The sequence below is a fragment of the Rosa chinensis genome, chromosome 1 (assembly GCF_002994745.2).
Source record: "Rosa chinensis cultivar Old Blush chromosome 1, RchiOBHm-V2, whole genome shotgun sequence".
Classification (NCBI taxonomy): domain Eukaryota; kingdom Viridiplantae; phylum Streptophyta; class Magnoliopsida; order Rosales; family Rosaceae; genus Rosa; species Rosa chinensis.
Genome location: NC_037088.1, coordinates 61,595,659 through 61,623,027, shown reverse-complemented (window position 1 = coordinate 61,623,027; position 27,369 = coordinate 61,595,659). Strand labels below are relative to the sequence as shown.

The 27,369-nt window shown below is 38.5% G+C and overlaps 5 protein-coding genes across 6 annotated transcripts; 2 read left to right on the top strand and 3 right to left on the bottom strand.

Annotated features, from left to right (window-relative positions):
• Positions 1 to 943: 943 nt before the first annotated feature.
• LOC112193137 (protein ORANGE-GREEN, chloroplastic) lies at positions 944 to 4,392 on the top strand. Its single transcript, XM_024333219.2, has 8 exons — positions 944 to 1,478; positions 1,817 to 1,931; positions 2,080 to 2,196; positions 2,325 to 2,411; positions 2,576 to 2,652; positions 2,944 to 3,071; positions 3,723 to 3,859; positions 4,048 to 4,392. The coding sequence occupies exons 1-8, from the start codon at positions 1,282 to 1,284 to the stop codon at positions 4,123 to 4,125; spliced, it is 936 nt and encodes a 311-aa protein (XP_024188987.1). The 5' UTR covers positions 944 to 1,281; the 3' UTR covers positions 4,126 to 4,392.
• LOC112193216 (U6 snRNA phosphodiesterase) lies at positions 4,335 to 6,207 on the bottom strand. The gene is made up of 6 exons (XM_024333325.2): positions 6,033 to 6,207; positions 5,855 to 5,947; positions 5,537 to 5,786; positions 5,321 to 5,417; positions 4,763 to 4,828; positions 4,335 to 4,669 (listed from the first exon to the last, which is right to left on the bottom strand). Exons 1-6 carry the CDS (start codon positions 6,184 to 6,186, stop codon positions 4,472 to 4,474), a joined length of 858 nt encoding a protein of 285 aa, XP_024189093.1. The 5' UTR covers positions 6,187 to 6,207; the 3' UTR covers positions 4,335 to 4,471.
• LOC112193001 (ATP-dependent DNA helicase SRS2-like protein At4g25120) lies at positions 6,070 to 15,359 on the top strand. 2 transcript variants are annotated; one of them, XM_024333030.2, is made up of 28 exons: positions 6,070 to 6,517; positions 6,596 to 7,151; positions 7,242 to 7,405; positions 7,492 to 7,690; positions 7,942 to 7,998; positions 8,076 to 8,181; positions 8,262 to 8,395; positions 8,556 to 8,630; positions 8,796 to 8,921; positions 9,027 to 9,158; positions 9,255 to 9,338; positions 9,838 to 9,951; positions 10,085 to 10,185; positions 10,422 to 10,488; positions 10,897 to 10,947; positions 11,118 to 11,195; positions 11,791 to 12,000; positions 12,137 to 12,175; positions 12,382 to 12,453; positions 12,539 to 12,625; positions 12,713 to 12,769; positions 13,321 to 13,526; positions 13,612 to 13,705; positions 13,998 to 14,048; positions 14,359 to 14,421; positions 14,630 to 14,689; positions 14,823 to 14,885; positions 15,096 to 15,359. In XM_024333030.2, the coding sequence occupies exons 1-28, from the start codon at positions 6,360 to 6,362 to the stop codon at positions 15,183 to 15,185; spliced, it is 3,294 nt and encodes a 1,097-aa protein (XP_024188798.1). In that variant the 5' UTR covers positions 6,070 to 6,359; the 3' UTR covers positions 15,186 to 15,359. The 2 variants fall into 2 exon arrangements, with proteins under 2 accessions (XP_024188798.1, XP_040367347.1); XM_040511413.1 differs by lacking the exons at positions 14,630 to 14,689; positions 14,823 to 14,885; positions 15,096 to 15,359 and having other exon boundaries at positions 14,287 to 14,359.
• Positions 15,360 to 16,439: 1,080 nt separating this feature from the next.
• On the bottom strand, positions 16,440 to 17,551 carry LOC112182818 (ankyrin repeat-containing protein ITN1). Its single transcript, XM_024321363.2, has 2 exons — positions 17,198 to 17,551; positions 16,440 to 16,772 (listed from the first exon to the last, which is right to left on the bottom strand). Exons 1-2 carry the CDS (start codon positions 17,549 to 17,551, stop codon positions 16,440 to 16,442), a joined length of 687 nt encoding a protein of 228 aa, XP_024177131.1.
• A 1,977-nt stretch (positions 17,552 to 19,528) lies between these two features.
• Positions 19,529 to 27,209, bottom strand: LOC112178535 (ankyrin repeat-containing protein BDA1). Its single transcript, XM_024316681.2, has 4 exons — positions 26,637 to 27,209; positions 25,305 to 26,063; positions 19,996 to 20,011; positions 19,529 to 19,680 (listed from the first exon to the last, which is right to left on the bottom strand). Exons 1-4 carry the CDS (start codon positions 27,207 to 27,209, stop codon positions 19,529 to 19,531), a joined length of 1,500 nt encoding a protein of 499 aa, XP_024172449.2.
• Between the last annotated feature and the right edge of the window lie 160 nt (positions 27,210 to 27,369).

The window sequence follows — 27,369 nt, the reverse complement described above, 5'->3', positions numbered from 1 at the left end:
CACATTGCAGCAATCATCCGTCGTCCTTGTTTCGAAGCGGCACTAGGGCGAAGACGCTGGTATTCCTCACACATTCTTATAGCAATGCAAATATCAATTTCTCTTTAGATCATATATACAAATGAGAAACTTTCACATTTTTTTGTCATTATGAACTATCAAATGCAATGAAAAAGTTTCATACTCATTATTATCAATCGTAAATCTTATATTCATTTCTAATTACGAAACTCAAATTCACGATTGATAATGTTATTGAAAGGTTAAATCTTGTACTTTAAAAATCCGAGTACTAGTGTAAGTAGACAAGCCTATTTTGAGACTTTTGTTGGATTTCTCAACATGAACAATACTCAGGACCAAGTCTAAGAATTTGAAAAAACTAAAAACTAATGCAAAGTGAACTAAGAGCGGACATTTGCAAGGGAGGAAAATGCAAAACTTTTGTCATTTGATTCATCTCGAACAATCATGTAGAAATGATGTTATGAAATTATAAACTCATCGATACTATAAAAAATAAATCTCCACAATTGCAAAATATATGGTTGGAATTTCATTTCTAACAAAGAAGTATTCCATCATGGTCGTACCCAATGAGAACTTTTACAACGTCATGTTCACCATGAAAATGAACTCAAAATATCATCCCATCCATTATGTATAATTCATTATCCACGAGTCATACAAACAACTATCCACTTTAATATCCAATCTTGCACTCCCTTTCATTTCGCCGGCAAACACAAGACGCTGAATTTAGATAAAATCAATCAACACTAGTAAAAGAGACACCAATAGAATTGGATAATGAAACAGATTGATCCCTGTTTTCTGGTTTAAGTCTAACACAACCAAAACAGAAAGGGACAGACCCTATATCCGTTTTCTATTTCCAGGACCACTCAAAACTCTGTTTTTCATTGTAATAAAAAGCATTTTTCCTATATTTCATGGTCTGCAAATCACCCAAGTTTCCCTCCATTCATTTCCATCCAGATTTTTATTTTCATTTCAATTTCCTGAGCATCAATCACCAACTCAGTTTCAGAGAAAGTCCGAAGCTACTGTTTAGCTAGCTGACAAGTCCCCCGCATATAGTGCTCCTTCTATTTTATTCTTTGTCACCATTCCATTACTAAAACCCAACTTCCCAACTCAACTCAACTCGCCTAGCTCAACTCAGTGAACTAGCTGAGTTAGCTACTCTGCTATTCTCTGTAGAAACAGAGACAAAAGTGGCTCTGCTGTTCTGGGTGGTTTTCATATAGAGCTAGAGTCATGCTCTCGCTCTCTTTGGGTCGATTGGTTGCGGTTTCACCTATAATAAATCGCTATGGATCGTATAGTTTGCATAGCTACAGCTCCAGATTTAACCAGAAATCAAGCTTCAGATTGCGATCGATGGCGTCCGAGTCTGACCCTTCTTCTTTTGCTCAATCTGTGGATTCTGATTCAGCTGAAACAAACCCTGCTGGGTACTCTCTTTTTCTTTAATAAAGTTCTGTGCTTTGATTAGTTAAAGCTTTGTGCATGGTTGCTTATGCTTGTGAATATAATCAACTTAGATTGTTGTAGTTGGGTTTTTTTTTTTGGCAACTAAAATGGTATCGAATTGTTCTGATTCTTTTTCACTATCCACTAACATTTTGATTATGTTTAAACGCGTTGTAGTTCTTGTTAAGCTTACAAAAGTGTGATTCTGTTTTGATGTTGTCTTAAAAATTGTGGGACTATTTGTTGTTGATGAATGGTTGATGAGGAAAGATGGTTTCTGGATTGTGATATAGTCATCTGATGTACCTTCAACGTGCAGATTCTGTATTATAGAGGGGCCGGAAACAGTGCAAGACTTTGCCAAAATGGAACTGCAAGAGATTCAGGATAATATTCGGAGTCGTCGCAACAAAATTTTCTTGCATATGGAAGAGGTGTGCAAGTTGTACCACTTTCTGAGTATTAGTATACTATTACTTTGTCTACTGTTACAATTAGGCTCTCTTTTGTAGTTTTTTTTCTTTCCCTTATGGTCAGAAATCTGTTTTTGGTTTTTGACTAAATGAACTTCAATTTGTGTAGGTTCGCAGGCTGAGGATACAACAGAGGATTAAAAACGCAGAGCTCGGAATGTCAAGTGAAGAGCAAGAAAATGAACTTCCGAACTTTCCATCATTCATTCCATTCTTGCCTCCCTTGGTAAGTTTCCTATCTGAACAGTTGTGTTTCTATGAGTAATAAAGGTTTGAGTAACTTGGCAAAGAAGCGGTCAAGGACAAAAAGGTCTCTGCAAAGTGTTAATCACATGGTGAATTCATTTGTTCCAGACTTCAGCAAACCTTAAGCAGTATTATGCTATTTGTTTTTCTCTTATTGCGGGAATCATCCTTTTCGGTGGCCTCCTAGCACCCACTGTAAGTTATTTGTTCATTAACTTGCGTTGATTACTTTAAGTTTCTAATAATGATTCATAAACATCACATCTTCTGTGATTTTTTTTTTTTTTAAGTTTTTGACAACATGGGTCAAATTGTTTTAAACTTCCTTTCCCAATTATCTCTGTATATTCATATTTCAGTTAGAGTTGAGGCTGGGAATAGGAGGCACATCATATGAAGACTTCATAACTAGTATGCATCTGCCTATGCAGTTGAGGTATGTGTAGCCTGATATATAATTGGTTTTCTTGAAATCTAGAAATCTAGAAATTTCAGATTACCTTTCTGGATATGAATCTTGCAATGAAATACATATCATTTTGACACTAAACGTGGCAGCAGAAGGTATTAAGTTTTACTAATGGAACCAAATTATCTAAACTGATGAGGATCCTCAGGTTTCACAGTAGAAAACGTACCATGTTATATATGAGGATATTCATACAAATGTTTTTTTTTTTTTTTTTTCCAGTTTCATTAATTGACCTGCTTTTCTGTCAAATTGCAGTGAAGTTGATCCCATAGTTGCATCCTTCTCGGGAGGAGCAGTTGGAGTGATCTCCTCACTGATGGTAGTTGAAATAAACAATGTAAAACTGCAGGAGGATAAGAGATGCAAATATTGTCTTGGAACTGGTATGACCTTTTAGTTCTTGTTATAGGTTTTATTATAGCTTTTAATATCTATGAGTGAGATATTTGTATTGGTTAGCATATCTCTAGCTTAATAAATGGCTGCATCTTAAGCTAGAGTCTAGGTTGTCCTGTATGCTCCATTCTACTGATGAGCAAGCGAGAAGTGAGAAGCTTTTTACAAACATTTTGTAAAACATTTTGATGAGGAAGGGAGAAGTGACACAATTTTCTTTTGAAGGGATCAACTATGAATTCAAAGTTCCTCTTCTTTTATGCCTTTTTTTGGTAATCGATCTGTATATCATAGTACCTTTCAAGTGCCACAACCCACCCTCCCATGCATGCATTCCCAAAAATCTTCGTTTTTCCAGTATGTAGGATGATCAGATTACTTCTTAAAAGACCTGATTCCTTCATTGAAATGCTTTTAAATACCTGTTGCCTAACAATGTTTGGTTTCAACTCTTAGCCAAGTTAGTGTAGTATTCAGTTCAATATTCACTTATACACACACACCTGCACCCACTTCCACACTTCCATGTTTTCACTTGTTCAGTTCAGTATTCAACTCTTGGCACTCATCCTCACTCTGCTTATTAGTTTATGTGTATATAGCTGATGGTAACTAATTATTTCTCCATATTTATGCAGGATATCTTGCTTGTGCTCGGTGTTCAAGCACAGGAACCCTCGTGCTTGCTGAAGCAGTATCAACCATTGATGGTGGAGAACAGCCTTTATCACTACCTAAAACCGAAAGATGTTCAAACTGCTCAGGATCCGGAAAGGTTTGATATTTGAACATGTTTATTGCTTGCTAATTAACTCTTCCTGCTTGCCACATCAATATATTTGGCTATAGATCGAGGATAGCTGCTTCATGTGACTAATGGCTGATATGATATTTTGAGCAACAGGGGTCAGGGGTAATGCTAGACAACAAGTTCTCATTATTTCCTTGTCTGTAATCTGGCAGGTTATGTGCCCTACATGCCTATGCACTGGGATGGCCATGGCAAGCGAGCATGACCCTCGAATCGATCCCTTTGATTAACATTAATCCTTGGCATCTATTGCCCCTTCACTTACACGTTACAACCTCTCTTGGTGTCATACGTTTGTCCTCTGATAGAACCCTGCAATATCTGTATATACAAACGGTTCAAGATTATGATTATGCACTTGAAGGGTTTTCTTATCTTTTGCACCTTCGTTTGAAACTTCTTTATGGTGGTAAAATCCATATCAACTTTGGTGAAATTCTTAGCAATGAGATTAGGCAAATGGTCAATGGTTCCCTGATGATCATTGCCTTTATATCTATTAATAAACAAGTCAACCCAGTACACAACCTGAGTGAATCGCTCAGTCAAATACAAGAACAAGAATTTGATTATACATTATTCATCAGAAAATTTACATATTTTATATGTTTTGTTGCCTATCTTACAGTCTATGCCACTGAATCTACTGGTAAAAATACATTTCTGCAATGACCCCCCAACTGTAGATTTTCTTCTTTCATCTTCAACCACTTTCTTTAGGGATTCCCTGGTGTCACCCAATGCCCAAGCGACTGATATATGGGGACGTGGATCCTGTTATCAACATCAAAGATTGTGCACAAGCAATGAGTAATGTTCATGCTCAGTCATTCATTAGCGTTTGAAACAGGCATTAAAAATGCTAACCTTGTAAAACTCAGGGAGATTGTGAAGCTTATACACCTCATTGACAGCTTGAATCTGCTTTGTTATCTGAAACCAAATGACGCAGAAAGAATCACATCTGATATCACTATAATCTAACTCCAGCATGCATCAATTATACATGAAACAAGCAAGTTGACTCAAAAGCCGTATAAATGTCATGGTTTAAACACTGGTATGTTTCAGATTTCCATAATAAGAACATGATTTACGCGTAGCTTCTCACATTTCCATCAAGTCTCATATATTCCTATGTCTGTAGCGTATGTATGAATAATATTTAAACCATTAGCAAACACCAAACCCCATATGCACAATACATTTTCACTCATCTGTTTCATCATTATCTCAGAAGTGCAAATATTATTGATCATTCAGTGTACAACTGTACATCATCACAACAACAAATCTATGTAGGCAAGAACTCAATGATTCAAAATTCCAATAATATTATCATTTTCAGCAATTTAGAACTTTTACATCTATATCAAACTCAACACAATAGAAATTGTTATTAAGAGAGAGAGCTCTCCAGCATACCTCAGCTAATCCAGCAGTAATAACTTCCACTGATACAAAGGTGCGTGTATGATCATCGTTAACAAAAACCTCCCACTTGCTAAAATCAATCCAATAACTGTTCCACACAAACAATATGTCAAAAACCAGACAATCGGAAACTGGATATGAAAAAACCACAGCATCATGTTCATCAACAAAACCAAAATTCATGTAAACAAGGGAACGCAACCATACCGCCTCTGAGTCTGAAGCTTCTGCTTCAGCATTGCCACCAATGAGTCAATCTGGTGCACCCTGATCGGCACAGTCCTCCCCAGGCTTATATGAAACTCTCTCCCTAACCCAACCTGTTCAAGCTTTTGTTCATCTTTGCACAAAACGTCAAGCGGCACATCAACGTCCACAGCATGGAGACCAGGCACAACAGATGACAGTCTCCTCATAAACAATGCCATCTCCTTCCTCGGCGCCGCCGGTATATACACTGAAACCACACAAAAGCTCTAATTCCAATCCCAAAGTCATAGCTGAAAATCAGAGAAGTTGGGGTACCTGGGATATAGACATGTAGAGCGTAGTTTCCTTCTATATGAGGGAAGTTCCTAACTCTGCTGGGCTGAGCGCTCGGCAAGTAGTCCAGAAATCCTTCAGAGGCAAAACGTCGAACAGTTGGTGTCCAAAACTCTAAAAGCTAAATCCGAAACGAAGAGAGATTGAAATTAGGGGTTACCTAATGAATTGGGGGTGCCGAGAAGTGAGAGCGGAGGCGGAGGAAGAACAGGAGTTGATTCTTGAGACGTTTTCTGCTCCGACGGTGGCGCCGGCGACGACTCGGAGTCTGAGTCCGACGACGTGTCTCCGTAAGATGCTATCAGTGCCTCCATCTTTGGCTCCCGAAAAGGAAGAGCTTCGGTTTTACTAGTGAGGTTAATGGGCCTGAGTTGTAAGGCCCAATAGGCCCAAGGTCCATTTGTTTTCGAACCACTGCGGATAGGAGGGAAAACCGAGTCCTTTTAGGGCAGACTGGTCTTCTTCTCGGGCAAACCTCCGTCGCACGATGTCCAAAGAAAACGGTCAAATCCACGGCGGAGGCGGACTCACGGAGGAGCAAAGAAACCGAATTTCTCGGAATTACAGAGCCGCCAAGGCTCTTCTCGACCGTAAACGCTCTCGTAACGACGCCGTTTCGCCTGATGCGCACTTCCCTCACAGCAAGTAAGTCCTACACTCTCACCAATACTCTGTTCAAGTTCATTTCTTAAGTAATTGATTGAATCGTGGGTTCAATTTCAGATTCCGAACTCCTACTCAGCTTAATCGGCGAGCTCCTCTTGCTGAGCTAACGGTAAATACTCCATCTCCATTTTCTGTGAATCGCTGCAACTCAGCAGTTTCTGAATCCAGCACCGGTTCATATTGTGAGAGCTCAAGCTCAGTCATTACTCGGATTGAAGATTCGTTCACTACTCCGATCAGGCTACCGCAGTTTTGTACTCCAGTTGATTCTTTCTCGGCGGCGACCGGAATTCTGGACGACGACGATGATTTCGATGAGAGTGTTTTGCAGGAGATTGACGCTTTGATCGAGCAGAAAACTCTACAAGTTCAGCGTGATGTTAATGTGAATGGTTCTGTGGTGGCGCGTGTGATTAGTGGCGGTGAAGGTGATTCTACTGGCCATGGATTACCGAGCATGCCGGATGAGTACTTGAAGTATTTACAGTCTCTCAATGACCGGCAACGCGAAGCAGCTTGTAGTGACATTGCAACACCATTGATGATTGCTGCAGGACCTGGAAGTGGAAAGACCTCAACTATGGTTGGGCGTGTTCTAATGCTGCTTAATGAGGTACTTCCAAGTTTCCTCCCAATTGTGTATTTTTGCGTATGTTGCAATGATCTTATACTCTTCGGTTTGGTTTGTGTTGTTTGCATATAGGGGATTAGTGCATCCAACATTCTAGCAATGACTTTCACTATAGCAGCAGCTTCCGAGATGAGAGAGCGCATTGCAAAGGTGGCTGGGAAAGCAGCGGCAAAAGAACTTACAATCAGCACCTTTCATTCATTTTCATTGCAGCTTTGTCGATTACATGCAGAGAAGTACGCTGTATTTTTAAACCTCCATTTTGAGTAACATGCATATATTAATGAATCTGATCTGATATGTTGGGCTGCTTCTGTTCTAGACTTGAGCGCACACCAGAGTTCTTAATATATGGACATGGACAACAGAGAAGAGCAATTATTGAAGCTGTGCGGTTATCAGAAAATGGAAAGAGTTGGCCGAAACATAATGTCGGCATGGACAGTGAAGAGTCTAATGGTTTAACTTCTCCTCATCACTTTAAGGATGCGTCAAAGAAATGGCTGAAATTTGTAACTCAGGTTAGTGTTGAATACCAACTTTGATATTCCATTCTGTAATGGATTGAGATGAATAACAAACATGCTCAAATGACAAATGTATAATAAGAATAATGGAATATGAATTGTCGGCCCCAGATCATGTATATTTCCTAAAACACATTTTCATTACTGTATGAGCATCTTCTAGTCTCTCTCAGTTCTTAGTCTCTTTGTGTATTAATGAATTGACTTCATGTGTGGTATCATCAATAACTTTTGTTCTACTTCAGGCCAAAGCTTCTGGAAAGACTCCTGCAGAATACAGTAAAATGGGCAATGAGATAGGGGTAAGCTGATTTCTAGATGATTCAGACATGTTTACTAGTACTACTGCTCTTGATTTTTATCTATGCATTTGAATCAGGCTGAGATTCTTGGAAACTACAATGATATCTTAAAATCTTGCAATGCCTTGGACTACCATGACTTGATTAGCTGCTCTGTGAAGCTGCTCATGGATTTTCCTGAAGGTAGCATCCAGATATATTAAATTATATGTGTAGTTTCACATGTTTGTCATGTTCTGACTATTGCTTGCTCCATTACCAAGTGTTAAAGGAGAGCCAGGATTCATGGAAAGCCATTGTCATAGATGAGTTTCAAGACACAAGTGCTATGCAATATAGTCTTTTGCGGATTCTTGCCTCTCACAACCACATAACCATTGTTGGAGATGATGATCAAGTATGCTGTTTATTTATTGAATTTCCACATGAAGGAAGCTCTCTCTCTCTCTCTCTCTCTCTCTCATACACACACACACACACACACACACTCACACAGTGTTCGTTCTCATTAAGCTCCTTAGCTGTTCTAAAGTTCAGTTGCACATCTCCTGCTGCAGTCGATTTTCAGTTTCAATGGAGCAGACATTTCTGGATTTGATTCCTTCCGTAAGGATTTCCCCATTTACAAAGAGGTTTTGCTTTTATACTTGACTGGCATGCTTTGCCATGTCATTCCCAATTTCTTCTTTATTATATATAATTATTTTATCTGCAGATCATATTCATATGTCGTACACATTCTAGAACGAAACTTCACCTGATGAGGGCTATGTGGAATTTGGTATCTTGTGATTCAGATTAGACTCAATAAAAACTATCGGTCTACACGCTATATTGTGGAAGCTGCATCATGTGTCATAAAAAACAATAAGAACAGATGTCAGCTAAAGAATGTTGACACTGACAACTCTTCTGGATCCAAGGTGTATAGTTTTTCCATGCTGTGAAAAGTACTATTTGATGTCATTTTCCATTTTTTAGCTAGTCAGTGGTATACAGTTTTGAATGGTTTTGCTGACAAAATGCAGATTGTTATCAAAGAATGCCACAATGAGGATGCACAATGTGCCTTTGTTGTTGACAAGATCTTGGAGACCACATCTAACCAATCAAATGTAAAGTGCTCATTCGGAAACATCGCAATCCTTTACCGGAGGCAGGTCAAGTGTACTTTCCCTAGTGTTAACGTGAATGGGGGGATGGGCGAACACATTTGGTACTTCTTGACTGAATTTACTTTTGTTTTTGTACTACAGGTATCAGGAAAAGTCTTCCAAACAGCCTTTCGTGAAAGGAAAATACCTTTTAATGTTCATGGAGTAGCAGTTTATCGGAAGAAGGTATTCAATATTTTAAGATTTCAAAACCAACATTCTTTGCTATCTGTACTTGTCTTTCAATAACATTTTGCCTGAGGTGGCTGCAAGTATAAATGTGGTTGAAATTACGCAAACAAGAATTTTGTCCCTTTTCACCTGAATCTCGGAGTCACTCATCCCTTCTCATATTTGTTCTTGCTTTTCGTGACCAAGTGGGTTAGCTATCTTAACAAGGTTTCATGTACTAAGAGAGAACTTATCTTTTCTTTATGGCTGTCCTGGAATGATAATATGCAATGATTCCGATGAAACTTATGTTACTTAAAGAAATGTGCTGCTTTCGTTCTATTTGGCAAGGTGTATGTTTTCCCCATGTTTTTACTTTACATTTCGGCCTGATACAGTAGTAAGATATTGGTTTGTTTAATGAATTATGTAATCAATTTTTAACATTTTATTAGTTGATGCACTCTGTGATATGTAGTTGTTGGTTGTTGATGTAGTGCTTGTCTTATTGTAGGTAGTTAGAGCCATTATTGCTATGCTTAGAACAACTTTGCCTGGTTGTGATGATGGATCATATCGCCGAGTCTTCAAGGCTTTACTTCCTTTTGAGAAAGAGGAAAAGAAGAAGGTTCATGTTCAATGTACCATTATCATTATGACATTCCTTTCAGTGTTACAGTTGTATTTGCTTGTGCTATTTCAACTCTGTTCTTTTTTGCACCCTCAATGCTTCAACTCACACCTCTGAGTCTCTCACTCAGGTGATTGATTACATTGACAAAATTTCTACCGCCAGAAAATTCAGCTTCATATCAGCTGCTGGTGAAATTTTCAGTGCAAAAGTTTCTGGGAACTTGAAGAGGTCCGTATAACAAGATTTCTTAAACATTTTTATGGCTAGCTCTACACAATTTTTTTTCTTTCTTTTCTGTAAAGTTATTGTACCTCCCAGCAAATATGTGCTATGCAGGTTATTATTCATGTGTATGTCTATTATTAGCTTTGTCTGCTTCAGTGTTTTCCCTTTCCTTTTTTTTTTTGACAAGTGTTGAGTGTGTTTATTCTGTACTGATTAACGGTCCCTGGGATTACTAACAGGCCTCAGCTTACTCAAGGACGCAAGGTGCTGTTGACATTAGAGATGATTTCAAAACTCGTTCACAGGGTAAATATATTTGGTAAAATGTAGCATCTCTGGCTTCTTATTGGCATGACATAGTAGTAGTAGTTTTTGAATTCTAGTGGATAATAAGGACCTTGATTTCATCTTTTTGGTGTGATAAATTGAAGAGGTTGTTTTCTATTTGGTTTGAGTTGTCTAAAGTGGCTTTGCATAGATTCATGCCTCCTTGTCATTAAAATTTAAGAAAACTCCTTGCTTTCATGCATTTTTCTTGAATTTTTCACTATATATTCCACAATGGGTAGCATCTGTTAGACTAGACCCACATGTTTCTAAACTGGTAAAGTTTGTCATTTGCAATCTCTTTCTTCACATTCTGAGATAACTGTGGATTTGTTCTTTACTTCAATTCTGAGTTTGTTAAATAGTTTCACTTATCCATGCATACAGGAACAATCAATTTCAGCTGTCATAACCTCAGTGGCGAACATGGTACCACAGGTTAGAATCTCACTTATGCACTGTTGAGTAGTGTTGACATGGTTTTTTGATCAAGCTGTATTTTACTTAACTATTAGCAATGTGGTTAGAGGCTCGATACAATCTTCTTTCTTTCATACTTATATTCCATGTTTCATCACTCATTTCTCTCGTCCCACTTCAATGTATAGAAATACCTTCTGGAGCAGCGTGCTATCGTCGATGTTGATGGTGGGAAGTTGCTAAATGAAGACAATGACATGAGATCTGTGAGTTTGGAGTTTCTAGCTGATTGCAAAGAAGTGACTATGATATAATCTGAAAGATCTGCTACATAAATAACATGATTTTGCATTTATTCTTCTCCACACTCGTTGATTTTGATTGTTGATCATTCTGTTGGATATGTCTTAGAATATCTGAATCTTCTAACTGCTGCAATTAACTCCTTCATTAGGGTGAGTATTGCTCATGATCTAAAGGTTTCATTTCGGCATTTCCAATGAGTTTTCTTCATTATCAAAATTGATTTTCTTTCTCAGAAATTAGACTTATCAAGAAATATAAAATTCAACTAGATATGTACGAGGAATTCTAAATATTCTACACTGCTAAAAACATGTATAACAATTGAACTCCGAACTCCTGCTTACTTGTTAGTTCCAATTACAAGTATAATAATTTTTATTCAACAGCAAGTAAAGAACAGCAATTACCCAATGGACATTCTTGTGTTTTTATTTTTAATAATTTGTGGAACTTCTTCTATATGTGAACTTGTGAAGTTGAGTTAACTTTGGTTCTTCTATTACTCTTTGGTCATCCATGTGGCAGAAATGTAATTTTTCTTTGTTCCTATTGCAGGTTCTTCAGTACCTACTGGATGATATATCTGATTTTCTATCCACTCATTTTGCTGCGGCAGAAGGGGAGAGAGAAGTTGTAGAAGGAGATAAAGGATGTCTTAATTTACTCAAAGCTTTCATTGACTACATATCTGAGCGGGAGAGTGAAAACTTTCGCTCCCGAAGACATGACAATGAAACTTCTGTTACCTTAACTACCATCCATCAGGTTTTATTAATCTACATCTATCACTCAAAACTCCCTAATTCTTATATATATATGCTATTATTCTCATTGGTTTCCCTCTGGATTCTGCAAACATTATTGTATTAACTTACTGTCTTTCTGTTTCATTTTCATGCAGTCAAAAGGTTTAGAATGGGACATTGTTTTCATAATTAAGGTACTTGCCTTAAATAAGTGACTGAAATCATTTTGTGTTATTTATTTATTTGTAGAGTTGATCTGTCATCTTCTTTGTAGACTTGGAGATTAGACATGCTAATGCTTGTGATGGCTTGTGATTAGAATTTCTGTTTGCTTAGACTCATGGAGATGTCCTTTGAAGTTTTCTTTATTGCTCATGGTTAATGCTCATATCAATAACAGGTAAATGAATGTGAGATACCGTTGTTGCATGAATTCAATGGTAGTGCAAAAGAGAATGGGGCGTCCATTGAGGTATGTAGTAACTGCTCAACATTTCTTTCATATATATGATTTTTGTAGCGCTCTCCTCAAGTAATCTGTCTCATATAAATTGTAGGAGGAAAGACGCCTATTATATGTTGCAATGACTCGTGCTCGAACAAAACTTTTCATTCTTTATGTTTTGACGGATTCCAATTGGCAGGTCCGTTTTAGCTTTAAGCTTTATCATACTTTTATTTATCTATATACTTTTTCATTATTGTGCTGACTAACAAGGTGATTCCTCCAGATGCTTCAACCTTCACGGTTTCTCAGAGAAATTCCAAATCATCTTCGAGAAGAACAGGTGTGTTGTACTGTTCTTTAATTTTAACTGCTGTGTTTACAAGTAATAGATAATCATGGATATGTTTTTCAAAATGTTTGCAATTAAATCTTTTGATAAGTATGCTACTTTTCCAGAATGAGAATTGAAAATGGATGTTTAGTTGCCATTGCATCCGACAGGGCTGTTGCATGAGTTGTCATATCGGTGTAATGCCTTAGCATTCAGAATATTGTCCACCCTTGGTGCTAGTAGTTAATGGTGTTACCATTTTGAACTCATATAGAGATATCGGCAAGATAGATTCTTGTTTATTGTTGTCTTTTGACTTTGGAGAATGTACTATAAGATCTAATATTTGGTAGATTTAGTTCCACAAGGATCTTTATGCACATATTTCACATGATTTCTTGTAAAAGTTAAACATGCTTTTGCTTTGCATTGAAGAATCTTATCTTCTGTTAACTTCTTTAAATACACCAATTTAAGCCTCATTTCTAACTGTTCAAACTGTACTTGCTACAATGTATAAATTTAAATTTTTATGTTGATGGATGGGATTATGTATCCAGGCTGACATAAAAAAGCAAGATTTACAGTCAAAGCATCATGACATTTCAAAAGGAACTACTGGGTTGTCGGCTGATCTACGACCAAACATTCGACCCTCTGAAGAAGATGTGGTGCAGAATGATTTTCACCCTAGCAAAATTGATGAAGCTTCTACAGAGTTGACTGAATTTGTGGAGGCAAACTTTGGAACTGGTTTCTTAAAAAGGTTCTGTTTCCAATTGTGAGGGGTATACTAATATCCGTATCAATTTTGTTTTATCTGACTTTATTCTTTTGTCACTGTTTAATAGATTCTGTGTGGACGAGAGATCAATTATCTCACATTTATTTAATGAGTGGGCTAAGAAGCAAGCATTTCAACATCCTAAGAGGTTGCTTGACAAGGTGAATTGGTTTTACTTATACTACTGCATATAGTCAATGCAATACTAAATGTAAGGAAGTAAAACTCATTTCATTTGATGATGTGTAGTCGTGACATACTCTTGAGATAAACCATATCAGTACGGTATAGGGCTTAGTCTTTTGCAATTTGTGTGATTCTGCTGAGTTAGGAATAGTTTCAAATTTTTGAAACAGATAAGAAACTCTATTTTTCCTGTACAGTCTCCAATTTTAAATTGCGGGCCAAGCGAAGGGTGATGCTGACTACTGTTTTCTGTTGTACCTTTTGCAGGTGGGTTTTGTAATAGATGAACGTCTGCGAGTCAAGAACTACAAACACAAGGTATAAATTTAGTCCTTCCATTTTAATACAATTACTATCTACCTCTGTTTTGGAAATGTTGTCTGTCATTATTTTTCACTTTCACTTCCAAGTTGATAACGAATGGCTAAGTTTCTCTTAACCTATATGCAGCTTTTAAATGACTGTTGAGTTCTGTAGTCTCCTAATTGGATATGATTTAGCGGAATAGCTATATGCCTGCTTGAAACTTAGCATCCCTCTTTTAACTCTCTAACAGCTTTTATGTATGCCCATGTGATGCATCTACGGCTTTTATTCATAACGGTAACTTGACTTCTGTGGAACTCAGGATGTGTTGCGCTTGCTGAAGTCTTACCTGAAAGGTGACGATGCATTTCAATATGCGGAATACGTAAGTATTACACTCGTGGCTTTCTAACAATATGTGGAAGCTTACTATCTTAAAAGGAAAAAGAAATCCATGATCTAACATTTATAATGGGCAAGTTTTTTCATTAACCTCTGTTCATACTTCATACTATGCAACAAAGATTATTTTAGTTATTAGTTAAATTGATTTATGGTTTATGTTTCATCAGCATAATATTTCTTCCTAATAGGTTTTAAGATGGCAGAAAATACCTGCTGATCAACGTGCTCATATGATGCGGGAAAAGCAGGTTAGTATAGTTTTTAACATAGGTGCTGAAAGAGTGTTGCTCAGATGAGCAGCACACCTCTCACTTGTATGTGCTTGGTTTAGAATTACTGTGCGCAAGTAAACTTTGCTTCTAACTGTTCATATACTTTCAGGAGCATTTCCAGAAGTTAAGGATTGAGAACTCAATGGGTTCATCTGCACCAACACCGAAACAGGTTGCTAAGATTCAGCACTTGATTATTTCCTTTGTGGACACAGTGGTCTCTTGAATAATAGACTTAAAAGTTCATTTTGTTATCTTTGAGTTTTGCATTACACTTCAGTTGCAGTAAAAAACTTTGAAAGACTTCATCCAGTGCCATCTGATGCTGGTTTCTAGGATTGTGAACAGACCAAATTAATCCCTTTCTTATGTTGATCATCAGATTTCTTATCTGCAAAGTTTGGGTTGCACCGTGGCTCCGACGTCGCGCCTCCATGCTTCTCGTTTGATTGAGCAGTACAAGTCACTGTGATAGTGTGATGTATGTACGATTTTCGGGAAAACAGGCGATCTTTTTCTTAAAGCTTACGACACTGATAGAAAATCTTGATCATTTGTAAATATCATTTTAGTCAGTTTTCATGTTTATATCTATTAGTAAGTTTGTTATAGTTAATGGTCTTTTCATTCATCTTAATATATGTAAAGGCCAAATAGCTAATGTTTTTAAAAGTAATCTTTCTGCTTTTACCCATATGTCGCTGTTATTATGTTTTAGTATATAATACACCTCTAAACTCAATTGAATAAGGAAATTATGTAACTATGGAAGAAAATAATGATATGTTGAAGAAACTTGTTCTTCCTATTGTATCACACACCTCCTATACATCGATACCCAGTCCTCACTGTTTCTTTCCTATAGAAGACTTGGATAAGTGGATAGATTAGGTCGAGACCTCACAAAACTAATGCATATGGTATGGTATGCATCATTTTCATCAAGCTTTTTTATTTATTTATTTTAAAGTTTTTCTAGCTTAATCCATCTCGATCTGTATATATGTATGGCTTTTTGTCACCAGCCTATACAAATAAGTAAGAGACGTATAATACATGAGTAAACAATAAAATAATTTGTATTTATGCTTTCTATTTAAATTTTTTAATAATTCATACTACTAATGAAAAGAATCAAAAGATCAGATATACATATTTATTTTGTATCTTGGATGATTTTGTATAGAGAAAAAACAAGTTTATTCTATCGCCTTTCCTTCGATGAATCAATGTTCAAATGACATGCATATACACATCGAATTAGGACTGTAAATTAATTTAGTACAAATCCGCAGGTCTACAGTCGATTTCGCAGAGGTTCTGTCAGCTTGATGATAAACCTCACGGCAAGTAGTACCACCATAGGTATTAGGCAGAAATGGCACAAGTACAAACAATGTGTACCACCCTGAGGTCAAACCTGGAGATATAGTAATCAATGCAGTGACGTACGTAAAGTACATTGCAACACCACAAACTTGAAGCTCCAATCGCAAAGGGAAATTGGTTGTGAGGATATTGATCATGTGAAGAGAAACTGAAAACCCTATGGAGTTGAAAACCGCCCCAACGACGTAGTAAGCTGTGTTATAAGAGGCGATATTCGCCGTCCCGACAAGTTGTGGTGGATCAGTCCCATTCTTGCTTAAGTTTGTGTCCTGCTAAAGACCACCTGGAGGGTTTATTGCAGTGTCATAGGTTGCCGTAGCCACCAGTACTGCCACGACTAACAGAGCGGTTCGTGCGTCATCAGGAGAGTCTCTGACCCTTTTGAACTTGAAGTACTCCACCAAACTTTTTGGGTCCATGAGCAAACTATATCATGGCTCTCTGATGCTGCGGGGACACTTAATACGGTAAGGTTGTGATTAGTGTGGGCTATGTCTCGTGCTCTCAAAGCTCCTGCACCGCTCAGGATTCCATCGATCTCCAGGTCACCGGCTCCACTAGGGAAGATTAGTAGCAGATCAAGAGCTGTTAGGCCACTCTGGTTCACACTGTTTACGTCCAATGTACCCGGAGTACTAGTTCCTTTATTGGCAAGTAAACATTGCACCACCTGTGATCATTAAGGAAAAACATGTCTAACAAAATCTTTGTGGAATGAAATAAATTGAGTGAAGGCAAAAGTAAAACGTACTCTACCAACAAAACCGAACGGAGTATGCATGAATTTGAATATTACAAACCTAATTACTGACAGGTTTCCACCTTGTGGAGCAGCAATTATGTTAACACTACATTAGTTGTGTATAACTGTATATCAGAAACAAGGCCACACAAGGTGGTTAATTACTTAATTAATTTCACCGAAAGCTAAATTCTAACTCTAGGGAACAATGTGTCTAAATACACTAGCTACATGACTTTGCTGCATGGTAGATTCGATATACTTACTGAAGAACTAATTTGGGTTAGCCATTAGTGTGTACAAATACTTTTTAAAGTTAATTATTAAATTGTGCTGGATCAAATTGCACTTGCCTGGTGTTGCTTCTTCCAGGTTGCTAGGTGAAGAACTGAGTTGCCATTATTATCTTTCATATTCAGGATGTCAAGTTTGTTCCTTTCAAGGACCAATTCCACCATAGCATCAATAGCTTCAAACTGGTTGTTCTTGACAGCAAGGTGAAAAACAGTCTCCCCTTGCTCGGTCACATCTTCGACACATTCTGAACAAGCCGAAACCATTTCTTTAATAATTTCTATCCTCCCTCTGCGAGCTGCATAATGAAGAGCTGTACATTGATCTCTTCCTTTAACCTGGGAGAGTCTTCGATCAACTTGAAGCAGCTCCTTTACAATCTCCAAATGGCCGTTGGCAGACGCAATATGCATCGGGCTATAACAATCCTGGTTGATTTCTTTAGCAAAAGCTGGTTTCAACCTTAGAACCTCCTTAACAAACTCAACATGGCCAGCCAAGGAAGCAATGTGTAAAGGGTTCTCTCCCGAAGCCAGCGCAACACTATGGAGTATGTCTGGATTTTCTGCCAGCAATTGCTTCAAAAGTTGGACATTTCCGCTTCGAGAAGCCTCAATCAGCTTTCATCCATTCTAGCGGGTTAGACTTAATTTTCCTATAACAAGGATGTGTTGATGCACGTACATGTGATGGTGGGAAAGCTTTTTATTACACGTCCTTATGTCTTGGATGTCTTCCCTGTTGAATTATTATTTTCAGTAGTACGTACAATTCTTTGTGCAATTGTTTGCTTTCAGTTGTTTGGTTGTTGAGACTGAGAAATCAAGGTGCATTTATGCAAAATCATCTGCAACCTCTAGTAATTGTCCTTAATTTCTTATATATATATATATATATATATATATATATATATATATATATATATATGTGCTTCCGGAACTAATGAAAATTTCACCTCCGGCCGTTACAGCAAATTGATATCAACAAGACAACCTAGCTACTTGCCAGTTGCCAGCTAATTGTGCCCTGAAAGGCTGAAAATAATATAAATTACACGTAGCGACCGAAAGAAATGCAAGGCTAGTGTTGACACTTAAAAATCTGAGAAAACAAAGGCTAATCATCTCGTTTTAAATATTCGTCTTACCTTCCCATATATTTTTCTGATAGGATAGGCAGACCCATTCCAAGGCCTGAAGGGGTCCAGACTCCCCTAGATGTTTTGGTAATCTCAATTAACTAGCTAATTAGGCTTTCCCCTCTGTCCCAATAATTTCTCACTCATAAATCATAACTAATCAAAGTTCAAAACAGAAATCAATAATATTAAGAAACTAAATTAGTTAGTTTACTAATTACTTGACTATTTATTTGGTAAATTATATACTTTATTATTCACCAAACAATAAGATTTATTACTGTACCCAAAAAATAATTATACTAGTCTTTTGTCAATTAAGACCAATGAAGTCTGATATCCATGACTAATTTTTTGGATAAATTATAAGGGAATTAATTTTCTAAGAAAAAACATAAACTACTAAATGAATAATAGTTATAGTGTGCATTAATCTATATACAACAGGGATCCGACTATCCGAGCAAACATTTTAGAAGGTTTCTGTGCAAACACATCTGACAATATTTATTCTAATATTTTTCAAGTATTTTTTTTCAAAAATAAAAATATACGTAACGGCTTGGACCCCCCCAAGATTTAAATCCTGGTTCCGCCTCTAAATAGAATTATGATGTCAAAATCAAACGGTTTTAACTTTTAAGAGTCATTGAAATACATCATATTGTTTATCAGGACTCATGACTATAGTAATGAGACATAATTTTAATCTATTTCGAATTAATTAATAAGTAGTTCAAAATTAAAATAGTCATTTTTCATCTTAAGAATGGCTTCAATTGAATTAACCTAAAGAATTAATTATACCGGGTGTAAAAAGCACTGTTCATTTGAAATCAAGTTAGAGGTATTAATGCTACTAGACCAAATAGTATTGGGTATCACGATGTAATTAATAGTAAACTACTCACTTAGATGTTGTACTTTTTGTTGAAGGAAAATTGACTTAGTGTGCCTTATCAAACTAGGAGTAGCAATAGGAGAGAAGGTTTTAGATTTCCTAATCATAGATGGATTAGTATTCCTTGTAACATTAGAATATGTACTTTGTAATCCCTATATATAGGACTCCTATTCTCAATAATATGATATACAATTCTCTCATCAATCTCTCTCAAATCTTTTACTTAAACCCGTTATCAGCACGAGTTCTAACCACAAAACCAAAAACCTGAAAATCTTCTTTCACCACAGCAGCCCCTAGCCCGAGCTAGCTGAGCCTTCGCTGCAGCCTGCCCTCGCGCGCCCCTTGCTACTCGTCCCTGCGCTCCTTCGCTACAGCCTGCCCGCCTGTGCGCTTGCAGCTCTGTATCGCTGCCCCTGCAGCCTCACAGCAGCCCTCGCTGCCTTGCCCACTGTCCCTGCAGCAAGCATACTGCCCCTGCAGTTCCTTGTTCCAGCCATCTGACATAACCAGGATTGCAAACCAGTTGCAATCCCAACTTAAGATTGAACAACTACTATAATCCTAGCTCCGGATTGAAGCAGCTTTCGGCCTGCATCCCAGCTACCTTTGCAGCTCCGTCGGTCAGCAACGCAACCTACCGGCCACACTCTCGGCCCTATCCTATTAGTGCACAAGCCTAGCACCGCCGAGCCATTAGCCACAACCAGGATTGTAAACAAGTTACAATCCCAGGTTAGGATCGAACATCCACTTCAATCCTAGCTTAGGATTGAAGCAGCATATGCAATCCCGACCCAGGATCGATAACACACCTGCAATCCTACACGCCTGCATCAACATGCGAATGTATTGAGAATTTCAAATTCTGAAATTCATGAGTAAGTTTTCACTAGTAAGTTGTTCCCATTTTTGAAATTTAAATTTATTTTTATTTTTCCGAGGACTTACAAAATCCTTTCTTCTACATCCCACCTTTCTGTAACGTGGGTTCGATTTGCTAAAAGCGTAATCGTGGGGATTCACGCTATATATGAACTAAGAGCGTTCGTGATCTTCGGACCAAGAGAGTCCGTGAGCATCGATTTTTACGAACTAAGAGGGTTCGTAGGCTACGAACTAAGAGCGTTCATAAGCATAAAAATTTGACCATATAAACGTCATTGGTTTCAATCCAAATCCAAAAATTTGGAAAGTATCAACAAAGACAGTGGTTATAACTCTTTCTCACTAGGCGTACTCAAGAGTAATTGTGATGTCTAGGAAAGGTTTGAACTAAGGGAACGGTTTAAAAGTAAGCAACGCTCCACCAAAATCTCGCCTTACCTTACCTGGTCACAACCAAATTGGAATTACCAAACAGATTGAGTCACTACTACTTGTCTATGCTTGATTTTCCTTTTTGGATTAAATTTAGAAACTTTGACGTAGTCATTGGCTTTCATTGAAATAAAGTGTCAATTTTGATTCGAACTTTATTCATTCAAATATGTTTCCCGGAAAGCTAGAATGCCTCGTGGATAGTGCTATTACGCACACCATACTTCGAAATAGGCAGTTATTTCTTGAGATGACGCCTACTCAATCTTCAGTGACTACGATGGCAGGGTCATCTAAATTGCTTCATGGTCGAGGACCAGCTCAATTCTTGTTGTCACATGGCACAATCATTAATGTCACTGAAGCTCTCTACGCTCCTAGGGCTGAAAGAACCCTTTTGAGCTTCAAAGATATAAGAGCCAATGGTTTTCATGTGGAAACACATTGTGAGAATGGACAAGAGTTCCGTTGCATCACCTTTAATGACTATGGACATAAACGAGTGTTAGAGAAACTTATGTGTTGCTCTAGTGGGTTGTATGCAACCATTATTTGAGTCATTGAATCCAACCATGTCATGAGAGATGATTTATGGGATTCCGACACATATAGGCTTTGGCACGACTGTTTGGGACACCCAGGTCGTGACATGATGATCCGTATATTAAAGACTTCACACAGACATCCCTTTTTCAGAACGAAAGGAAGTAAAACTCGAAATTTGGATCAAGGTGGAGCACTTGCGCCTCACGGCACCTTCCCTCTTCAAGTCCTGCCACCACAAGCCGGCGCCGCCATCCCCCTGCGGCCCAAGGGTGGCTTTGACGCCACCTCTGCTCCCCTGACTCAAATTTCTACTTCTCAAGTCAATTGCGACTTCATAGCTCAACCAAAATCCTCATTGGTTGTTTCTAAAGCCCATCATTCGTTATGCAAAGCCTGCTCTTTAGCAAAATTAGGATCGAGACCATCCTATGCAAAGGACACTAAAGAAAATATACCATTCTTGCAAAGAATCCAAGGTGATATTTGTAGATCTATTCAACCACCATACGGACCATTTAGATATTTTATGGTGTTGGTTGACGCATCGACACGCTGGTCACATGTCATGCTATAATCCTCAAGGAACGCTGCATTTGCTAAACTCCTAGCACAAATAATTAAGTTAAGGGCTCACCACCCTGATCATCCTATTAAGTCTATAATATTAGACAATGCTGGGGAGTTTACATCAAAGACTTTTAATGATTATTGCATGTCCATTGGGATAGAAGTTGAACATCTAGTTCCTCATGTTCACACCCAAAATGGTCTCGCAGAAGCCGCCATTAAACTACTACAAATGGTTGCTAGGGCATTGGTAATGCGCACCAATCTCCCTATTTCTGCTTGGGGCTATGCAATATTGCATGCAGCTGTGCTTATTCGTCTGAGGCCCACTGCCACTCAACCCTTTTCTGCGCCCCAGATGGTGACTGGGTATGAGCCTAATGTCTCACACTTACGCATATTTGGTTGTGCAGTTTATGTGCCTATTGCGCTGCCACAGCGCACCAAAATGGGTCCTCAACGACGATTAGGCATTTATGTTGGATATGATTCTCCAACGATTATCCGCTACATAGAACCCTTGACAGATGATCTCTTTACCGCTAGATTTGCGGATTGTCACTTCGATGAGACAGTCTTCCCGTCGTTCGGGGGAGATAAGAACATCAATGTTTAACAGGAACGACAGGAATTGTCGTGGTCTGTCCCCACTCTGTCTCATCTTGATCCCTGAACCGCACAGTCCGAAATTGAAGTGCAGAGAATTCTCGATCTTCAGAACGTAGAAAAATAGATGCCTGATGCGTTTTCTGATATCTCAAAAGTGACGAGATCACACATACCTACTGCAAACGTGCCTGCAAGGATTGATGTCCCTAAAATTAGAGGACATGACACCAACTCAAGAGTACATGAGCATGGCGCCAACGTCCCCTCTCACAGCGATGGTGATGTTGTGGCTAGGGCCATGGCTCCTGCCAAGAAGTGCGGGAGGCCCATAGGTTTGATGGATTCTCGCCCAAGAAAGAAAGCAAGTTTGGCACAGAATAATCCCTTAATTATCGATGTAAATAATCCACCTCATGAGAATATTCCGGATTATGGTTATGTCCAAGAGACATCATTGGAGGGCGCTCCAATGTCAGAACCAACTCCAGAGAATAGAGAGATCTCCATGAATTACATTAGTATACATGAGATAATGGATATAAATTCTATGGCTATTAATGATGCATTTGCATATCATGTTGCAAAAGAAATTATAGAATATGATGATATCGAACCTCGCTTTGTTGAAGAATGTCAACGAAGAGAAGATTGGCCTAAATGGAAAGATGCGATCCAGGTTGAATTGGATTCCCTAACAAAGAGACAGGTATTTGGGCCTGTAACGCAGACACCCCCAAATGTAAAGCCTGTTGACCATAAATGGGTCTTTGTTAGAAAACGTAACGAGAAAAATGAGGTGATAAGATATAAAGCCCGCCTTGTGGCGCAAGGTTTCTCACAATGCCCTGTAATCAACTACGAGGAGACGTATTCTCCCATAATGGACGTTATAACGTTCCGCTACCTTGGCAGTTTGGTAGTTTCCGAAAAACTTAACATGCAGCTTATGGATGTGGTTACAGCATATCTTTATGGGGATCTAGATTCAGAGATATATATGAAGGTTCTGGATGGACTTCAATTACCCAAATCAAGTGACTCTAAACCACGGAGAGCGTTTTCAATAAGATTAAAAAGCTCACTATATGGATTAAAACAATCCGGAAGGATATGGTATAACCATCTAAGTGACTACTTGATTGGAAAGGGATATATTAACAATGAAATATGCCCATGCGTGTTCATTAAGAGAACAAGTTCCGGATTTGCAATCATAGCAGTTTATGTCGATGACATGAACCTAATTGGAACTCTAGGTGAGTTAAAGGAAACTGCTAAATACTTGAAATCCAAATTTGAGATGAAAAATCTTGGGAAAACACGGTTTTGTCTCGATTTAGAAATCGAGTACCGTAGTGATGAGATTTTGATCCATCAGTCTGCATATACTCAGAAAATTCTAAGGCGCTTTCATGAAGATAAAGCAAAGCCTCTGAGTACTCCCATGATTGGTCGTAGTCTTGAGCCCGGAAAAGACCATTTTCGTCCAAAGGATGAGGAAGCATTAGAGGCCGAAGTGTCCTATCTAAGTGCAATAGGCGCATTATTGTACTTAGCTCAATGCACAAGACCAGACATCTCCTTCGCAGTGAACTTGTTAGCTAGACATAGCTCTGCGCCAACACACAGCTATTGGATTGGTGTAAAGACAATCTTTCGATACCTACGAGGTACGATTGATATAGGTCTATTCTATCCCTACAGAGAGAAAAGATATGACGGAAATTTGGGATTGGACCCTAAGAGGCCAAGGGCCACCTTCCAAAGGATTGCCGCCGCCGCCGTCCAGGGTGGCTGGCCTCACCCTATCCCCTTCCATCAAAACGACAATGATGTTTTGATGGGTTTTGCTGATGCAGGGTACCTCTCTGACCCTCACAAAGGTCACTCCCAAACTGGTTATGTCTTTACCATGGGAAGCACAGCGATATCTTGGAAGTCTACAAACCAGACCCTTGTTGCTACTTCCTCAAATCATGCAGAGATTATTGCTCTACATGAAGCCGTGCATAAATGTATATGGCTAAGGTCTATAATTAGACATATTCAAGGAAGTTGTGGTTTGAAGTCTACCACGGATAACCAACATGCATTTATGAGGATAATGCAGCTTGTATTGAACAAATAAAGTTAGGTTTCATCAAGGGCGACAACACCAAGCATATATCGCCTAAGTTCTTTTATAATCAGCAACAACAATCACTTCTAAAGATTGAAGTGAATGAAATCTGATCAGAGGATAATGTAGCGAACTTATTCACTAAGTCGTTACCTAAATCCACCTTCGAGAAACATGTGAAGAGCATCGGATTGAGAAAATTATCCTAACTCCCACGATTGTAGCAATCAGGGGGAGATATCTACATCAGGGGGAGTTATGATGTCTACATGTTCGATCTTGAAGAGTGAATGACGTGTTGTGCTCTTTTGGTCCTTCGACCAGGGTTATTTTTATCCCACATGATTTTTGTTACCTAGCAAGGTTTTTAACGAGGCAACGGATGAAGCGTCACCACCAAGTTTGAGTGGCACAAGCGGGAGTGTTGAAGGAAAATCGACTTAGTGTGCCTTATCAAACTAGGAGTAGCAATAGGAGAGAAGGTTCTAGATTTCCTAATCATAGATGGATTAGTATTCCTTGTAACATTAGAATATGTACTTTGTAATCCCTATATATAGGACTCCTATTCTCAATAATATGATATACAATTCTCTCATCAATCTCTCTCAAATCTTTTACTTAAACACTTTTTTTTTTACTCTCCTGATGTGAAAATTAAACACACTCTCCGCTCTTCCATTTTCTACGTCATTTAGCACCCATGCAGGAAAGTAAAAAAAATCCTTATAATGGAGAATTTATACAAAACAGTGGATACTATAACAAGGCTTTTGAACAGAAAAGTTATCAGATTACAAGCCATTATCAAAATCTATTGTAGTTCTATTATAGTTATCGATCACCTGCTTGTCGGAGGGAAATGAGAACCGCAGAGGTTTTAATGTTTTATGAAGAAGTTACATTTCATCTTATCACCGTACCAAGCTAGTTCGAATGAATGAATCTCCGCGCTGAATTTACCAGAGGTTCTCCAAGCCTCATAACAAGTTGCCTAACCGATTTGGCAGCAAGTGATACCGCAGTAGGCAAAACCGAAGTAAATACAATAATGAAGACTTTTGTGTTATTCGGTGCAATGCTAATCATCGCTGTGTTGTATGTACAATACATGGCAATGATACAGATCTGAAGCTCCAACTGCAAAGGGAAATTGCTTGTGAGAATGTTGATCATGTAAAGAGAAACCGAAAAACCAATGGAGTTGAAAGCCACGAAAACCACAAATGCAGCTGCGTTATAAGACCCCAATATAGACGTTCCTGCATTGTGTGTTGGTTCACTGCTAGTCCCATTATTTTTCAGCTCGGTGTCCTGCCAAACACCGGTTGGAGGGCTTAGTCCCACTTGAAATGTCGCTGTAGTCACCAATACGGCTACAACTAACAGCGCGGTGCGCGCATCACTAGGAGAATCTCTGCCCTTTTTGAACTTGAAGTATTGGATGAAATCATTTGGATGCTGCAACTGATGTGTCCCTGATGCCACGGGGCAGTTCAAGAAGGTTTGGTTATCAGTGTCAAATGAAGGTATAGCAGAATGGACCAAGTCTTGTGCTCTCAAAGCTCCAGCACCACTAAGGGTGTCGTAGATTTCCCGATCACCAGCTTCACTTGGGAAAAGTAGTAGAAGATCAAGAGCAGTGAGACCACTCTGGTTTACGTTGTTCACTTCCATTGCGCCTGGGGTACTATCCCCAATTCCAATTAACCATTCCACCACCTATTAACATTTGTACTTCATTAGATTTTCTCAACGCGCGTTACTCCTTCAACTAACTATACATGATTACATGATTCTAACTACATTGTTTTCTTCTCAGAAAGTCAAGAACTCATTTAAATATCTTGAGTTCATGATCGACTAACTACATTTCGCCACGTTTGAACATTTGTACTTTATTAGAGTTCCTCCTTCAGAGGACTAGAAGGATTAACATCAGAGTTTTGTAGACCTTGACTATACATTGTTCATTTGAAAATCCCAGTTTTTCTTCATTACTTAAAGAACAGGATAGTTGCCCCTTCAGGCCTTCAAAGAAGTATTTTGTTAATTATCACAAACAAAAACGCACTGGCCGGATCGTTGTTGCAAACCGATCAATTAAACAAAGGGAGGGATTACCAGATATATTTATTTAAGAGGACAGCTAGCTAGACTGTCGCATCAGTAAATACAATGAAGTCAACGCTAATCTTGAGGCTGCCAAAGCCACGAAAAACAACTCCGTTTACCTGCTTCAATTCCTTGATGGAAAAATGAAAACGGAAAACTAAGTGATCAGATTGTACATACCTGGTGTTGTTTTTTCCATGTTGCTAGGTGAAGAACTGTATTGCCATGCTTATCCTTCAAATCCAGGATGTTCATCTTCCTCATTTCTGTGACCGATTTCACCAAAACTTCAACAGCTCCGAACTGACTGTTCTTAACAGCAAGGTGCAAAGCAGTTTCCCCTTGTACTGTCACATCTTCAACACTTTCTGGACAAGCCAAGACTATTTCTCTAACAATATCTACCCTTCCTCTCCTGGCAGCATGATGAAGAGGAGTCCATTGATCTCTTCCCTTTAGCCGGCAGAGTCTTTGATCAACTTTCAGAAGCTCCCCTACAATCTCCAAATATCCGTTGGCAGATGCTATATGCATAGGGCTAAAGCCATCTGGGTTCATTTCTTTGGCCAAAGCCGGTTTCAACCTTAGAATCTCCTTAACAAAGCCAACATGGTCAGCAAGTGAAGCAACATGTACCGGGTTCTCTGCAGAATCTAGAGCAAGACTATGGAGTAGGAGTGGATTCTCTGCAAGCAACTGGTGCAGAAGTTGGATATTTCCACTTTGAGAAGCCTCAAACAGCCTTTGCTCCATTCTGGCAGGTTATGTTAAGCTTCCTTATGGCTTCTATTATATCAATTATATGTGTGTTCAAGGGAAAGATTTCTTCATTATGTATGTAAATAAAGAATCTAAAACACGTAGCAGTGCAAATGTCAGAACTCTTTTAGTGTAATATCATTAATTTATTGAT